The 18,483-nt window shown below is 42.0% G+C and overlaps 1 protein-coding gene across 1 annotated transcript in view; it reads right to left on the bottom strand.

Moving 5' to 3' along the window:
• KCND1 (potassium voltage-gated channel subfamily D member 1) overlaps positions 1–18,483 on the bottom strand; it is a 79,465-nt gene that overhangs the window by 16,763 nt on the left and 44,219 nt on the right. The window contains exons 2-4 of the mRNA XM_070736118.1: positions 4,244–4,406; positions 4,057–4,140; positions 1,404–1,499 (exon numbers count right to left, since the gene is read on the bottom strand). Coding sequence (XP_070592219.1) covers positions 1,404–1,499; positions 4,057–4,140; positions 4,244–4,406 — 343 coding nt within the window. The remainder of the gene's footprint in view (positions 1–1,403; positions 1,500–4,056; positions 4,141–4,243; positions 4,407–18,483) is intronic.

The raw sequence follows: 18,483 nt of genomic DNA, 5'->3' as shown, positions 1-18,483 counted from the left end.
CGCATGCGCGGCCATGGAAAAAGGATGCGCATGCACAGATGGTGTTTTTACTTCCGCACCGCTATATCGCAAAAAATCGATTATCGCGAGAGGTCTTGGAACGGAACCCTCGCGATAATCGAGGGATCACTGTAATGCAGTTTCCAGAGTTACACTCAGTCTTTCAAGGTCTTGATAGGATCCTAAGATTTCTGTCCTGTTTAAACTATAATTTAATACTAAATTATATACTTTCAATCCTGGGCCTAGAAAGCCTAGGGCTAAGACGCCTTAAACATGATCTACATATTGCCCACAAGATCATATGCTGCAACGTCCTGCCTGCCGGCGAATACTTCAGCTTCAACCACAACAACACAAGAGCACACAGCAGATTTAAACTTAATATTAACTTGACTGTAAAAAATGACTTCAGTAACCGAGTTGTCGAAGCGTGGAACTCATTACTGGACTCCATAGTATCATCCCCAAACCCCCAACACTTTACCCTTAGATTATGTACGGTTGACCTATCCAGATTCCTAAGAGGTCAGTAAGGGGCGAGTACAAGTGCACTAGAGTGTCTTCCATCCCCTGTCCTATTGCTCTCCTATACCTTTCTTCTATTCCTATATCTCTTCTTCTATTCTTTCATTATATGTTCTATTACTATATCTTCTTTTCTATTCTTTCATAGATATATTTTACTATGAGTATCTCCTCTATAACCTTCATCGTGTATTTTACTATGTGTATATATATATATATACCCACTAAAACTCTCATTGTGTATTGGACAAAATAATAAATAAATAAATAAATAAACAAACAAATAAATAAATAAATAAAACATTAAATGAGTCAGGGCGGCACAGCAGGTAGAGTGCTGTACTGCAGGCCACTGAAGCTGACTGTTGATCTGCGGTTCAAATCTCATCACCGGCTCAAGGTTGACTCAGCCTTCCATCCTTCCGAGGTGAGTAAAATGAGGACCCGGATTGTGGGGGCAATAGGCTGGTTCTGTTAAAAAGTGCTATTGCTAACATGTTGTAAGCCGCCCTGAGTCTAAGGAGAAGGGCGGCATAAAAATTGAATAAATAAATTAAAAAAGGGGGAGTAACTGACTTAATTTGGCATCTACTGGCAATCTGCACTTCAGTTATTCTTGTTACAATAAAAAGTCAGCAGCATTCTACCAGAAGCAATGAAGCCATTATTGGGAGGAGAGGAAAGGTTGAGAACCACTGTTGTAGAGTATAAAGTGGGAAGATTGGCTTACAAGGTGCTGGACAGAAAGCAGATTTCATTGGTAAATACAAATGCAGGCTTCACTCACAAGTCCCACTTCTGTTTCCTAAATTCCTTCCATATTTCCCTTTTTTGATCCCTCCCCTGTTTTGGTCCCTCCCCTTGCTATTACTCACTGTAGTTTTCTCCAAGCAGTGCAAGAGATGGTGGTGCTGTCGTTCAAAAGCTGATCGGTTGCGCACTGCCAAGACATGTGCATCAGGATCTCTGTCCTGATGGAGAAAGAAGATAAAGGCAGATGGGATATTTGATGAACATACCGCCACCCATAACCATTCCATTTCAACAATAGGTAGCTCCAGCTTGAATAGTCACATATCTAAATGATCAGAGCCATCATTGGACATGCAAACAGAAATTTAAAAATGGGGGAAAAAACGCCTAATACATAAGGTTTAAAATTATTCAACTTTCAAATATATTTAGACTACTGCATTTCAGATTGCAAGAAAGGTGGCTGAGTATCTGAGTGCCTTCCATTGAAAAGAAGGTTTCTGCATTTAGAAAACAATACTGCAGGGTTAGGGTGTGGCTATATTTGTCTCCTCTAATGGACTACCTTTCTATCTATAGGGAATTGATATTTTGCAAAATAGGAAGTCTTCCAACAAAGAATACTCCAGTTGCAATATAAAGTCGGGAGCTTATTTAAAACTGGAATTGAGATTTGTGGAGCACTGGATTAGTTTTGAAGGTTTTAAAAAATATTTACATACTGTTCATATAATATATCAAAAACAAAATAAACAGGTTTTAAGAGTTAGGCTTCTACAATGCCAGTGTTAGCCAAGATCAAAGTATTGACCAACAAAGGGGGAAGCATTAGCAATCAGAACTTAAACCAAGTGGTGCAAGAGTTGACAGCAATGGAGGAGGCTGCATTGTGCAGCCCTTGACATTTCCAAACCCTCTTCAAGGACAGTCTGACTCATAGAATATTTGGAAAACACCAATGCATGAATGACAGCACTTAGGTTTATTGCACCACAGGAGACACAGAATCTGAATCAGCAAAGCTGATAGAAAGGCATTAGGAGAACAGCTATTAATTGGGTCCTTTGATGGAACAGAAGAACATCCAGAGTAGCTGTTTCTTCAACAAGACTTCTTTTATCCTTAACAATGAATGGTTTCAAACCTGGTAAACTATTATTTCTTTTGGTTACTAATTGCTGAATACATGAAAGTGGGCTAGGTCAGAGGCAGGCAAAGTTGGCTCTTCTATGACATGTGGACTTCAACTCCCAGAATTCCTGAGCCAATCATGCTAGCTCAGGAATTCTGGGAGTTGAAGTTCACACGTCAAAGAAGAGCCAACTTTACCTACCCCTGGGCTAGGTAAACAACAATGTATGTTGCTCACCCAAGCCAACACAAAACAAATCATTTTTGTAGTATAATGCAATGCTTGAACCAAGTCTTTGTTTTAATTGGACAGCACTTTAATTAAATTGCTCTTATTAATGAATGAAAACAAACTCGCAGCTTCTCCTAGATTTGATGAGTGGGAGAAATAGAGATGGGAATCTTGGACATGAATCTAAACCAAATGCCAACATTTCCAATGACCCATTCGAGGGATTTTGTCATTATATTAACAAGTGTGGGAAATAATAGAGAACTAGAATTATCCCCTGTGGAAGAGCATTCCGGCATTGGTTTCAGAAAGTGATTCATGGTGGAAACACTGTTCTAAGCTTGGCCCAAGGATGTTTGACTGTTGGCCCCGGGGATGAACATGGTACTCAGCCTAATTTCAAAAGCCCTCTGAAAACAATCACATCAACGTCTCTTTTTGCCAGAGAAGAGACAGACTCCTTTTGCCAAAGGTCTAGACTGATCATTTGCAGATTGTTTTTGAAATTAGGCTAAGTGATGCATACATCCCCATAAGTAAATAAAATGGGGAAATAGAAAAACAGACCAAGAGAGGAAAAAAACAATAACAGAGGTGATAGAAAGTGGATGGTCAAGAAAGGGAAAGAGGGCTGGTATAGCCCGTTCTTCGCCTTTTCCCTTTACAGTGTTCCCTCAATTTTCGTGGGGGTTGCGTTCCAAGACCGCCCGCGAAAGTCAAATTTCCACGAAGTAGATATGCGGAAGTAAATACACTATTTTTTGGCTATGAACAGTATCACAAGCCTTCCAGTAACACTTTAAACCCCTAAATTGCAATTTCCCATTCCTTTAGCAACCATTTAGATTATTACTCACCATGTTTATTTATTAAAGTTTATTTTAAAAAATATTTATTAAAGGCAGACAAAAGTTTGGCGATGACATATGATGTCATCGGGCAGGAAAAACCATGGTATAGGGGAAAACCCCCGCAAAGTATTTTTAAATTAATATTTTTGAAAAACTGTGGTATAGACTTTTCGCGAAGTTCGAACCCGCAAAAATCGAGGGAACACTGTATTATCTTTTGGCAATTAGCTCTGCCTAAAACTATCTTTGGCTTAATGTGCAGCTGTGGCGAATTATTCTTAACACTGATGGAATGCAAGGGAGAGGATGCCTACAGCCCAGCTGTACTCAACTCCAAAATCAGAGGTTTAGTTTTGCTCATTTTCATTGCGATAACAAAAACTGAGCATATTGGCCCAAGCGAAGAGAAGCAACAGCAAGTGTTATCCATTTACACTGATCCTGGTTTTCCTTATGTAGGAAAAGTCAACTGGTTTTTAAAAAATGTGTGCCATTGTTTTAAGGATGCCCAGCATGCAAGAAACTGAGGTCAGCAAGGAGAACAGAGAACTGAGTTCATACCTCAAGGCCTCCTTCTTGCTTGTACTGAAGAAAAGCGTTGGTAGTGCCGCTCTTGGCCAGTCGTATTCGGGCCAGGCGAACTTTCTGTAAAGGGAGAAACACAGAGAACCATGTGTGGAATGCCACAGATAATTGAGCTCCCTGTGTCTGTGGGCTCCTCCTCCTCCTCCTCCCCCTCCAAATCTACCTGCTGAGCTCGTCGCTTATCTGCCCGCTGATTCTGGTGGTAGATGCGGCTGAAGTTGGAAACAATGACAGGTACAGGAAGGGCGATGACTAGCACCCCACTTAGAGAGCAGATGGATCCAAAGATCTTCCCTGCAATGGTGCTTGGAACCATGTCGCCATAGCTGTAAGAGATACGACAGTTACTGCAGCCCTTAAGCCATCTCACAATTGCCCACATTTATTTATTTGGGTTTCTAGGCTGCCCTTCTCCAGCGGACTGAGGACATAAACCTGTTACCCTCTGCCTTATAACATATGAGCCGGGGTGGTGCAGCAGGTAGAGTGCTGTACTGCAGGCTACTGAAGCTGACTTGTAGATCTGAGGGTCAGTGGTTCAAATCTCATCACCGGCTCAAGGTTGACTCATCCTTCCATCTTTCCGAGGTGGGTAAAATGAGGACCCAGATTGTGGGGGAAATAGGCTGGCTCTGTTAAAAAAGTGCTATTGCTAACATGTTGTAAGCCACCCTGAGTCTAAGGAGAAGGGCGGCATAAAAATCTAATAAATAGATAGATAGATAGATAGATAGATAGATAGATAGATAGATAGATAGATAGATAGATAGATAGACAGACAGACAGACAGACAGACAGACAGACAGACAGACAGATAAATAAATAAATATACCCTCCACTCACTAGGGCCTTTCAGTTTCAGATATGTTGAACTTCAATTCCGATAACCCTTAGGTCCATGATGGCGAACCTATGGCACGGGTGCCACAGGTAGCACACAGAGCTATATCTGCAGGTACAGGAGCTGTTGCCCTAGCTCAGCTCCAGCATGTATGCATGTGCCGGCCAGCTGATTTTCAGCTGACCCCGCCCATGCCACCTCTCCCCTCCCTGGAATCTCCACGTGGCCCATTTTGGATGCCAGATAAGTGCATGGAGGCTCTGGGAGTTCATTTTCGGCTTGCAGAGGGCCTCCAGCCGCCCTGAATCTTCGGAGAGGGGCGGCATATAAAACTAATAAACTAAACGAAACTCCAGGGGTGGGGGAGGCTGTTTTCGACCTTCCCAGGCTCCAAGAAAGCCTCTGGAGCCTGGGGAGCATAGTTCCCTCTAAGCTGAGCAGTGAGCAATCACTCACTTAAAAATCATCATCAACTCAGAGTTTTCCAAACCTGCCCAGAAGCCGAGAGGGAGGTCGCTCAGACACTATACTTTTCCGCCCACCCCCAAAAAAATTTAGAGAGAACACTGCTGGGGAGGGTGAAAAATGGCCCTAACAGGCCACTGGAAGTCTGGAAATGGGTCGTTTTTGGCCTCTGGAGGGCCTCCAGGGGAACAGAGGAGGTCATTTTCAGAGGAAAACCTCCAAGAAAGTATCTGGAGCCTGGGGAGGGTGAAAAAAGGCCTTTCAGAAGTCTGCAAACAGGCTGTTTCCGGCCTCCGGAGGCTTTAGGGAGGCCTGCTAGGCCAAAGTGTGGCGTGGTGGGGGGGTCGTGTGAACAGGGGTTTTTGCATGCATGGGTGGAGATGGGGTAGTGTTGGAGAGTCATATATGCATGCACAGGGGGAGGGGGTTGGAGCATTGAATTATGGGTGTAGGCTCGCGCTATAGTGCACATGCGCGCTTTTGGCAGCCAAGAGAAAAAAGGTTCACCCTCACTGCCTTAGGTAGTATTCCACTGGATTAAAGGAATTGAAATCCATTGTATTTGGAAGGGGGTTTTTTGGCCAGTGTTCCAGAAGGCTGGGAAGAAAATAGCTGAGTGCTCAGTAGCATAATGAGGACTTTCAAATCTGAAATCCAAGATTATGCAGCCTGCCTCTGTCCTCCCAACCCCAAGTAATCAAAGACTGGCAAATAAAGAAATGGACTCTCAGTTTTGCCCAGCAAAATAGGTATACTGGGGTTCACCAGGGTTGCCACTGTTCATTTAAACATCTTTCCTTCTCCTCATCATTAGAAAAATAAACCTTTTCCATTAGGTAGTATTACTTCTACTCCTCCCTATATATTACCATTTTGATGAAAAAAACTAGGGCTGTTTTAAAAACAGTGGGAGGATTCCATAAATGAAGCCAGGCTCATTGCCTTATCAAAGAAGCCTACATAGGTTAATTAAGTTCAGGTTTGCAATCAACAATCAGACTATGTAGATGGATGGGGGCATTAAGTGTATGTGAGAGAGAGAAAGAGAGAGGGGGGGAGAGAGAGAGAAAGGGAGAGAGAGAGTTAGAGAGAGAGAGAGAGAGAGAGAGAGAGAGAGAGAGAGAGAGAGAGAGAGAGAGAGAGAGAGAGATGGATTTTGGATGGAATGCTGAATTTTTCATTGACCCCTCTAGCACACTGCTAAGAGCAGCTTGAAGTAAAACAAATGAAACAATCTTGATCTTTGATTTCCATGCTGTGAAAATGTTAAGTTACGTGACAAGCTGCTATTAAGGACCCAGGAGGATGACTAAATAATTGTGGTGGCATATCTACTAGATAGCTTGGGTTGTGTGTGCTGCATAACGATTATATAAGCACGAGACTGGAATTTTTGATTCACATAAACTTGAACTTTCTTCAACCAGTACAAACTTCCAACATGTTTGTATTGAGGGAGTATATTGTTATTCATTTACTTGTTCTGGTCAATTCTGTTGCCATATGTACTTTTGGAAAATATTTATTTTGGAATATTTATACAGTGATACCTCGTCTTACAAACGCCTCGTCATACAAACCTTTCGAGATACAAATCTGGGGTTTAAGATTTTTTTGCCTCTTCTTACAAACTATTTTCACCTTATAAACCCACCGCCATTGCTGGGATGCCCCGCCTCCGGACTTCCGTTGCCACCGAAGCACCCGCTTTTGCGCTGCTGGGATTCCCCCGAGGCTCCCCTCCATGGGAAACCCCACCTCCGGACTTCCGTGTTTTTGTGATGCTGCAGGGGAATTCGAGCAGGGGAATCACAGCAGCACAAAAATGGGCACTTCGCTGGCAACGGAAGTCCGGAGGTGGGGTTTTCCAGCGAGGGGAGCCTCAGTGAAATTGCAGCATCGTAAAAACACAGAAGTCCGGAGGTGGGGTTTCCCATGGAGGGGAGCCTCAGGGGGATCCCAGCAGTGCAGAAACAGGCGCTTCGGCTGGCAAAAGGGGTGAATTTTGGGCTTGCAGGCATTAATCGCTTTTCCATTGATTCCTATGGGAAACATTGTTTCGTCTTACAAACTTTTCACTTTAAGAACCTCGTCCCGGAACCAATTAAGTTTGTAAGACAAGGTATCACTGTACTATGTAAGTTTTGAATATATTCTACAAAAAGGAATGATTAAATTTGTATTGCAATAATGTTGTTTATGTTTTCATCATATATTTAAATGATTTTTTAAAACTGTGACTAAATTTACAATTTTTAAGTGGCATTCTAATAGTTATTCAGATAATAGCTTTTAGGCTGAGAAGCTAGTATACCAGAAGTCTACCAGAAGATGAAAAAACATATTGAAAGAAGACAATGGTTGCTCACTTTCATGTCATTACTGGGGAGTGGAACCACTGGTGGTGTAGAAGGATGATTAGGAATCCCATCTTATTTATAGGCAGGACTGCTGTAAAGAATTTCTTTATTTGTAAAGTGCATAGAAAAAGAATCTCTCCCAATCTGGTGTCTTCCAAATATGTTGGTTTTCAATTCACATCATTCCCATTCAGCATGCAAAATATGGACGAGGGAAGCTGGAATCCAATACATCTAGTGGAATTGACCGCAAAAGTTAGTATGAAATTATCTGATGCTCTATTTGTATCTACATCAATAGACTCGTGTCAATGAGAAGAGACTTGAAGACAACTTCAAACAAGTGGCAACTTCAAATCTCAACCAACATATGCTCTGTCTTACACATTGGGAAAAAATCAGAACATAAAATACAAGGCAGATGGACACGTCCTTGTAGATGACCTAGGAGTACTCATCTCTAATTACCTTAATGCCCAAGCCCACTGTAACAACATGGCCCAAAAAAGCATTAAGGATTGTTAACTTAATCTTCCGTAGCTTCTTCTCTGATAATATTGTACTTTTAAGTAGACTAGAGCATACAAAACATTTGCTAGACCAATTCTTGAAGGCAGCTCATCTGTCTGGAACCTGCACTACATATCGGACATTAATACAATTGAAACTATCCAGAGATACTTCATGAGAAGAGTCCTCCACTCCTCTGTTCCCAACAGAACACTTTATGCCACCAGACTTGAAAATGTTGAGCTTAGACAATTTAGAATTATCCCACCTTAGGTCTGAATTATATTATAAAATTATCTGCTAAAATGTCCTATCCGTCAATTAGATACAAACTTGAAGTAAACCTCTCCAAACCCAATTGCAGAAAATACGACTTCAGCAACAGAGTGGTCAATGTCTGGAATACACTACCAGACTCTGTGGTTTCTTCCCCAAATTCCCAAAACTTTAACCTCAGTCTTCTACCTCATCCATTCCTTTTTTTAAAAAATTGTTTCTTAAATTTTGTGTTAAAAACATATCTAAATATTCATATTTTTCATTTCTGGGACAACAATTCTTTGGTTATTTCTGTAAGTTATTCCATCCCATTTATATTATGAATAATATTTAGATTTGCATTTACATTTATACAGTATTTATATAAATAATCAATTATTTTTCTTAATTTCCAACAGATATAAAACTTTTCCCATACTGCATTGTTCTGCTGGGCTCTCTGGTAGGAGCCTCATGAAAATTCAAGGGTACTAATTTCAGACACACACACGTTTGAAAATTCAAAACAATGTTCTTTATCACAAAATTCAAAATAAACTAAGCACTCTTTTTGTATTGCAAAGAGCACTCGTCCCAAAACAACCGGGTAGTCTGTACAATTTCCCTTAAGCAGTCATTAAGTACTTAGCTAGCAGCTATGAAGAAACTTCATACCCCTTCTTCTTCCAACGAAGTGAGACACACACACACACACACACACACACACACACATTGCTCTGCTTTGGTTTCAAAGGCATGAAAAATCAACAAACAAAGTCCAGAAAACAGCAACACACGATTCCTGAAGAACTGCGATCAGATACTCTTTTACAAAGGCCAAACACATACGCTGCTATTTATAGCAGTAGCCCTAATTACTGGAGCCCCACCCAACCACAGGTGGCCTCATGTTTTCTTGTAATAATCCTTCAGTTGTTGTCTCCTATGCATCACTCTACGCATGCATGGATGTGTCATTAATTCTTGTTCAGAATCCAAGGATGATACAGATGATTGATCTCCTCCCGGGCTGTCTGCCAAACTCCCCTCTTCCCTGTCACTCATGCTTCCTTGGTCAGAGGAGGCTTCATCGGCAGATTCCATCGGGAGCAAAACAGGCCTGCGGCATGTGGATGTCTCCCCCACATCCACCTGCACATTCCTTGGGGCAGGAGCTGGGCCAGAGCTAACCACAACACTGCATAGTATTCTTTATCTTCTCAATTTTATAGTTCTAATGTCAGTTTCACCATTTCTGTGCATTCCATTATTAAAATAGGTATATGTATCAGAATATGTATTATGAGGTATTGGATTTATCTGGCCCACTGTCCTTTAATGATCCTTAATAGATACATCTCAGGTTTGAATTCAATTTGCATTTTTGTTATTTCTTGAATCCATGTTCTTATCTTACCCCACTTTTCCCCCCCTTAGGACAAGACATGTGGTAATACTGTATTGCCATGTTCCTGCTTGCATTTCCAGCAACTTGGATTTAAGTTTGAATATACTTTAGCTAGTTTGGCTGGGGCTAGATGCCAACAATAATACATTTTATACAGATTCTCCTTATATGAAGCCGATATACCGTATTTTTTGGAGTATAAGACGCACCGGAGTATAAGACACACCTTAGTTTTTGGAGAGAAAAATAGGGGAAAGAATCTGCTTACCAGCAGGTATTCATCTGGTTAGCGTCCTTAGCCATTACATTATTTTATCCCCTGGTTAGGGCTTTAAAAAAACTTTATTATGAGAGAATAACAATGAAAGAGCTTGCAAGCCAGTAAGAGCTGGGAACATTGTTAGCACCTAGTTAGGGGTGGAAAGAAAGTTATTCAGAGCAAGTTAGAGCAATGAAAAAAACCCTGGAAAGTCTTAGTGCTGACCAATTGGCCCCCATCTTCCCCAAATTTTCAACAATTCATTAGAAATATGCCATGTTCCTTCTTGCTTCAAATGCTCCACTATCATCCCAGTGCTGAAGAAGCCCTCTATCAAGGAACTGAATGACTACATAGTAGTTGCTCTAACATGTATATTTATGAACATCTTTGAAAGACTAGTGATGTCTCACTTGAAAGCCATCACAGATCTGCAATTTGCATACCGAGCACATAGATCAACAAATGATGTTGTTAATAAGTCACTGCATTACATCCTACAACTTCTTGAATCTCTAAAGATCTACGCAAAGGCCCTCTTTGTAGACTTTAGTTCAGCATTCAATACCATCATACTGGACACTCTTCTAATTAAACTAAATAAGCTAGCAGTACCTGAACAGACTTGTAAGTGGATCACAAACTTCCTAACAGACAGGAAACAGCAGGTGAAGCTAGGCAAAAATCACATCAGATACCTGAACAATTAGCACAGGCGCCACTCGAGGCTGTGTGCTCTCACCAGTTCTCTCTATATAGCAATGACTGCAACTCAAACGGTCCGTCTGTAAAAATTATTGAACTTTGCAGATAATACAACAGTGATTGGTCTCATTCCAGACCATGATGCAATGGCATACAGATGGGAGGTTGAACAACTTTGTGGTGTGACCGGAACAATCTGGAACTAAACACACACTCAAAACCCGTAGAAATAGTCGTAGACTTTAGGATAAACCCTCCCCATTCTACCATTTCTTACAATACTAGACAACACAGTATCAACAGGAGACCTTCAAATTTCTAGGTTCTATCATATCAAGACCTAAAATGGTCACCTAACATCAAAAACATCATCGAAAAAGTACAACGGAGAATGTTCTTTCTGCACCAATTCAGGAAGCTCAAGCTTTCCAAGGAGCTGCTGATACAGTTCTACAGAGGAGTTATTGAGTCAGTCATCTACACCTCTATAACTGTCTGGTTTGGTTCTGCAACCAAACAAGACAGACTCAGATTTCAGGGGATAATCAGAACTGCAGAAAAAAAACATTACTACCCTCCTGCCTTCCATTGAAGACCTGTATACTGCACGAATCAAAGAGAGGGCTATGAAAATATTTACTGATCCCTCACATTCTGGATATAAACTGTTTCGACTCCTACCCTCAAAACAACGCTATCGAGCACTGCACACCAAGACAATGAGACAGAGAAATAGTTTTTTCCTGAATGCCATCACTCTGCTAAACAAATAATTCCCTCACCACTGTCAAACTATTCACTAAGGCTGGATTACTATTACTATTAGTCTTATCATTGTTCCTATTACCCATCTCCTCACACTTATGTCTCTAAGCCTGTTGCTGCTTGTATCCTTACGATTTATTGATTGTTTCCTGATTGCTTATTTGTACCCTATGACAATCATTAAGTGTTGTAACTCATGATTCTTGACAAAAGTATCTTTTCTTTTATGTACACTGAGAGCCTATGCACCAAAGACAAATTCCTTGGGTGTTCAATCACACTTGGCCCATAAAGAATTCTATTCTATTCTATCTGGAAGACACTGGACTTGGAAAGTGAAGCCTGATACACCAGTTAAACCAGTTAAAAGAGTATTAACCCACCTAATACAGGTAGACACATTTCAAATAATAAAACTTTGCTATTTTCAATTCAATCTCTTTCTACCTCCACTCCCTTTTATCCATCAGCATCAGGCTTTAAATCCTTCTCCTCTTTTTCTTCAATATATAAATGCTTCTAAAACAGCGGTGGGTTTTGGATTTTTCTACTACCAGTTCATTCAGGGATGCACCGCGCAAGTGCGCGGACGTTGCATACTACTACTACTAGAATAGAATAGAATATAATAGAATAGAATAGAATAGAATTTTATTGGCCAAGTGTGATTGGACACACAAGGAATTTGTCTTGGTGCATATGCTCTCAGCGTACATAAAGGAAAAAGATACATTTGTCAAGAATCATGTGGTACAACACTTAATGATTGTCATAGGGGTCAAATAAGCAATGAAGAAACAATCAATATTAATAAAAAATCTTAGGATACAAGCAACAAGTTACAAGTCACAGTCATATTAAATAATAATAATAATAATTAATAATAATAATAATAATAATTATTATTATTATTTAGATTTCTATGCTGCCCCTCTCCAAGGACTTAGAGCGCAGAAGCAAAAAACAAGATGGCGGTGCCTATGGCGCCGCTGAGAGAACCAGTTTGGAGACATGCCAGCAGTCCTGGGCTGCTGCCAGTTCAAGCGACCCAAGCCACCATAATATTAATGGTTCTATAGAACCGGTCTGAACTTGTAGGAACCACCTCTGCTCTAAATACATAACATTTGATAACCCAGAGGGACAAATTTCCCACCCCACCACTCCCCCATATATGTCCCAGTGTTTCTGGCAGTATGGCTCCATGGTTGAGCTGGGCATCTTCCCACGCGAACTTGTTTCCTAGAATTCTGTAGGTGGAGCCTTCTTGCACGTCCTCCTCCCCAAGCTGTCATTTCCAGCCCATAATGTTGCTCCGTGTAACCAGTTGACTTAAGGACTGGGAATCTATGGCACCTGTCAGAGAACAGTAGGTTCCAAGAATTACGGCCTTAATAACTCTTTAGTTCTGTTCTGATGAATTGGCCCTTGGGAGACCATTAATAGCTCCAGTGCTGGGGAAAGAAGGAGGGGAAGCTGGTAATTGAATATTAAGACTCAGCAGAGACCAGAAGGAATGAATGAATGAACAAACAAATTGAGTTCGGATATTTTAATCCAACTCAGCATTGCTTTCTCCAAATGATTTCCAGAGCTTCCCCTGTACATTCACATTTCAGTTGGGTTAAAGAATATAGAGGTGGGGGGAGGGCTCTCCTTTTACTACATTTTACAGTTCTGAACCCAAGGGCCTTATAGTTAAATATAGGCAGTTTAAATACAAAATATACAGACGTGCTATTAGAAAGGAGTCTCTTCTAATTTCCAACATACAATCGAGGGAGTCCAAAAATATTTTACAAGAAGAATCCTACACTCGTCCTCTCGCAACAAAACACCTTACTCCACCAGACTTGAAATACAACTTAGACAATTTACAACTTACGTCACCTCCGATCTGATCTAACAGTAGTTCATAAAATCATATTAAAATGTCCTTCCTGTTAGTGACTACTTCACCTTCAGCCGCAACAACACACAAGCATATAAACAGATTCAAACTCAACGTAAATCGCTCCAAACTTGATTGCAGAAAATACGACTTCGGCAAAAGAGTGATCAACACCTGGGATGCATTACCGGACTCTGTGGTTGTGGTTTCTTCCCCAAACTCCAAAGTCTTTAACCTCAGATTGTCTACAGTTGACCTCTCCCCTTTTCTAAGAGGTGTGTAAGGGGCGTGCATAAGCTCACCAAAGTGCCTACCATCCCTGACCTACTGTCCTAATTTATTCTTTTATCATTACTTTCTACTTATGCTATGCTTATATAAACTACAATCCTATACTTGTTCGACAAATAAATAAATAAACAAAATAAAATAAATTGAGACTTACTGGAGCAGATCAAGGACAAGTGGTTTGCATGACAACGTTGAAACACTGTAAATCTGTAAATTTTAATGCATGCTTGCAATTTATGTCCAATTTTGTACAGGTTCAGAGAAGAAACAGTGAATATGGGAAGTGCCAAAATCTGGGCACTTGTTCAATCAGTCCTTTAGATCTGCTTTGATAAAAATGACAGCTTCCAAATATTGTTCACTGTAACATAAATTTGAGCAGATTGACAAATATTTGCCTGCAACGGTACCCCTCTCTCCTGCAATTCTATATACTAACCATTCAGCCAGCACTTGTGCTCCTGGGAGGTCTCATCTATCTACATATTGTTCTCAGTAATAATTAAGAATTATATTACATTTTTTAAATCCACAGATGGATAACCTGTTGAGTATCTGACACAGGGTGCTTGCCATGGTAAAGTGGTGGTTCATCTTGTCCTTGAGAAAGCATTTATTTATTTGTTTGTTTATATTAATATACAGTAAATCAGGGATCTTCAACCTTGGCAAAGCTGGCTGAGGAATTCTGGGAATTGAAGGCCACAAGTCTTAAAGATGAAAAGTTGGAAACTCCTGCAATATATATGGTCACCAAACTCACAGTGACTCTAGGCAGCTTACATAAATAAGTATTGTTGAATCTAATCTTTTGTGTGGTCTCCAACTATCTCTTATTAGGGAAGGTTGTTGAAAAGGTTATAGGTCTGAAACAGCATAGGACCCAGGAAGAAGCAAATTATCTGGATTCCTTTCAGCTTGATTTTAGGATGGATTATAGCAGTGTTTCCCAACCTAGGCAACTTGAAGATACCTGGACTTCAACTCCCAGAATTCTGGTTGGGGAATTCTGGGAGTTGAAGTCCAAATATCTTCAAGTTGCCAAGTTTGGGAAACACTGGATTATAGTACTGAGATAGTATTGATCACACTTTTTGATGATCTCTGCTGGGCTTGAGACGGGCGCGGTACATCTTCCCTTGCTCTTTCAGCAGTATTCAATACCATTGATCATAGCTTATTTATTTATTCATTAGATTTATATGGCTGCCCGTCTTGCATAAAGTGACTTTGGGTGGCTAGCACAATAAAAGCATCAATACAAAACAAAATGCAATTAATAAAGCCACATCAAAAAGGGGGAGGGGGAAATGGTCGCTGAGGGTAAATCAGTCAACAACACATTCATGTAACTTATGAGCTCAATCACCTGCTGACTGTCATGTCTGACAGACAAATTGGATCTTGAGACATTTGCAGAAGGCCAGCAGGCTTAGAGTTTGGAGGAAGCATAATTTACCATAGTTCTTCTTCCAAAGCCAGATCCACTCAGTTGTGTCTGTTCCTGAGCTCCTCCATTTTGTTATGCCTCAGGATTGACTCTCTTCCTCCTTCTAATATCTACATGAAACTATTGGGTGAAGGTTTTGGTCAGCCTGAAGTTACCAAATTACTTAGTATTTATTCATTCCTGAAAATTAGTTGTACATTTATTTTATTTATTTATTTATTTTGTCCAATACACAATACATATTGAAGAGGATAGACACGAAGTATTATATATAAAGAAAAGATATAAAAGTAGAGGAGAAGATATATGAAAGGAAGAAAAGATATATGAGATATGAGATAAAGAGAGACAATTGGACAGGGGACGAAAGGCAGGCTAGTGCACTTATGTACGCCCCTTACTGACCTCTTAGGAACCTGGAGAGGTCAATCGTGGATAGTCTAAGGGAGAAATGTTGGGGGTTAGGGGTTGACACTACTGAGTCCGGTAATGAGTTCCACGCTTCGACAACTCAATTGCTAAAGTCATATTTTTTACAGTCAAGCTTGGAGTGATTAACATTAAGTTTGAATTTGTTGCGTGCTCTTCTGTTGTTGTTGCGGTTGAAGCTGAAATAGTCATTGACAGGTAGGACGTTGCAGCATATGATTTTGTGGGCAATACTTAGATCGTGTTTTAGGCATCGTAGTTCTAAGCTTTCTAGACCTAGGATTGATAGTCTGCTTTCGTAGGGCATTCTGTTTCTAGTGGAGGAGTGAAGGGCTCTTCTGGTGAAGTATCTTTGGACATTTTCAAGGGTGTTGATGTCCGAGATGTGGTATGGGTTCCAGACAGATGAACTGTATTCAAGGATTGGTCTGGCAAAAGTTTTGTAGGCTCTGGTGAGTAGTGTGAGATTGCCAGAGCAGAAGCTGCGTACATCTCTGCTCTTGGCCACCCATTCCTTGGAATTCTGGGCATGCAACATTTATGTTCAACCTTTCATCATATGACAGGCAGTACTGATTTATGGGACAGCCATTATGGGGCTACTAACTCCAAGTCTGAATTGGCCTGAACACTGTCACAGTGATGTAGTGAAACAATTGCTTCAGAGACATGAGGAAAGAGTATATTTCATGGAGTCAGAATCACTCTTATATTGATTATATCTTTATCTTTTATATTGGGTCAGGGACCGAATTATAAATAGTGCTAAATTTAGGGTACCAAGCCAATCTTCCATTCCTTCTGGTATGCTGTTCCTCTCCTATGACTGGTTGCTACCCCAAGCTGCTGCTATCACAATTTACATTAGCCCTTGAACTTCCAACTTTATGCATTTTTTTAACCAGATAAGAGTTAGAATCTTTGCTTTATTACAAAACAGAAAGCTTTCTCATCCTTGCCTATGAGAACTGTTCCTCTGTGGCTGTCCTCTGAACTAAAGTTTATTTACATGTTTACCTAACTTGCATTCCCTATAAATGTACTAGCTAACCTGAATTCTTACTAGCACTCAGCAAGCCAAGGCCACAAGATAATAAAAGATAAGTTCCTATTGCAAAAATAAGAAACTTATTAATTAGAAAGTTATTGTGAAAACCCTTGACAATTGTATCCCTCTGCTACCAATTCTTTACTTAGTGTATTTTACATTCCCACCAACAAAATTCTAGCATCTGGTGATAAGTTTGCCATTTATGTTTTCCTATCATCTATAACAGTGTTTCCCAACCTTTTTTGAGCCGCGGCACATTATTCATATTTTCAAAATTCTGGGGAACACTGAGGGGGCAGGGGGGGCTAAAGAAAAGTTTGGACAAAAAAATCTCTTCCTCCATTTCACTCTATTTCTCCCTCCCTCTTTCTCTCTCTTCCTTCCTTCCCTTCTTTCTCTCTCTCCATACCTCTTTCTTTCTTTCTTCCTCTCTTTTTTGCTCTCTTTCTCTCTCCCTCCTTCCCTCCCTCTATGTCTTTCCCTCTCCCTCCTTTCCCCCTCTCTTTTTCTCTCTCTCTTGCTTTCTTTCCCTCTCTCTTGCTTTCTTTCTCTCTCATTCTCTCTCCCCTCCTTTTTCTCTCTCTCTCTTTCTCGCTCGTTCACCACGCCGGCAACAGAGAGAAAATGAAAGAGAGAGAGCCGGAGAGAGAGTGGAGGGAGAGAGCCGGCGGCCATTGTCTTCGCCTCCGCCCGCCGGTTCTGCAGCTAAGAGGCAGCAGCCATCAGCCCCCTCGCCCTCCCAGACGTCCCCAGCGCCCAGCATTGCGCCGCCTCCCGTTAGCCCGGCTGACTTTTCCCTGCTGCCGTTTTCTCTTCATGGCGCAAAGCCAGTCCCGGACTCCCGGATCGCTCGCTTCTCCGGCCAGCAAGCCAGCTGCCCGGAAAAGCAATGCACTTTTTCAATGTGCGACGCTTTCCTGGGCAGATGGCTTTGCTGACCGGAGAAGCGAGCGATCCGGGAGTCCGGGACTGTGTGGCTTTGCGCCATGAAGAGAAAATGGCTCGGGCAGCAGGGAAAAGTCAGCCATTTTCTCTTCATGGCGCAAAGCCACACAGTCCCGGACTCCCGGATTGCTCGCCCCAAGGCAGGAAGCAGCGGCGGAGGAGAGGGGGCAGATCGTGCCCCAAGACAGAAGCGGCGGCAGAGGAGAGGGGGCAGCTTACGGGGAACGGTGCTCGCAGCTGTCCCCCGGCTACTGCGGCGGCGGCGGAGGAGGAGGAGAGGCGGCGGAGGAGGAGGAGAGGCGGCGGCGGAGGAGGAGAGGGGGCGGCGGCGGCGGAGGAGAGGGGGCAACTTACGGGGAACGGTGCTCGCAGCTGTCCCCCTGGCTACTGCCAGATGCCGCTATTTCCAGCGCTTTCCTGCTGGGCCCCAAAGAAGGAAGGTGGGAAAAAGGAGGCGCGACTAATGAAGCTCTCCTTTTTCCCGCCTTCCTTCTTTGGGGCCCAGCAAGAGAGCGCCGGAAACAGCTGCATCGGGCAGCAGCCGGGCAGTAGCCGGGGGACAGCTGCGAGTGGGAGCTCCAGGTCTGAGGCACCGGCGGTCCGGCACTGGCAGCGCCCCGCCCAGCTGGAGCTTCCCTAGGCTTCGCGGCACACCTGGCCGTGTCTCGCGGCACACTATTGTGCCACGGCACACCGGTTGGGAAACGCTGATCTATAAAATGCTCCTTGTGCTGAGATGGTTTGGGGTACAATCTATGTTTGTTATCTATTCTAC

Source organism: Erythrolamprus reginae, chromosome 2 (genome assembly GCF_031021105.1).
Source record: "Erythrolamprus reginae isolate rEryReg1 chromosome 2, rEryReg1.hap1, whole genome shotgun sequence".
Taxonomy (NCBI): domain Eukaryota; kingdom Metazoa; phylum Chordata; class Lepidosauria; order Squamata; family Dipsadidae; genus Erythrolamprus; species Erythrolamprus reginae.
Note: the sequence above shows the minus strand (reverse complement) of the source record. Positions and strands in the feature narration are given on the sequence as shown.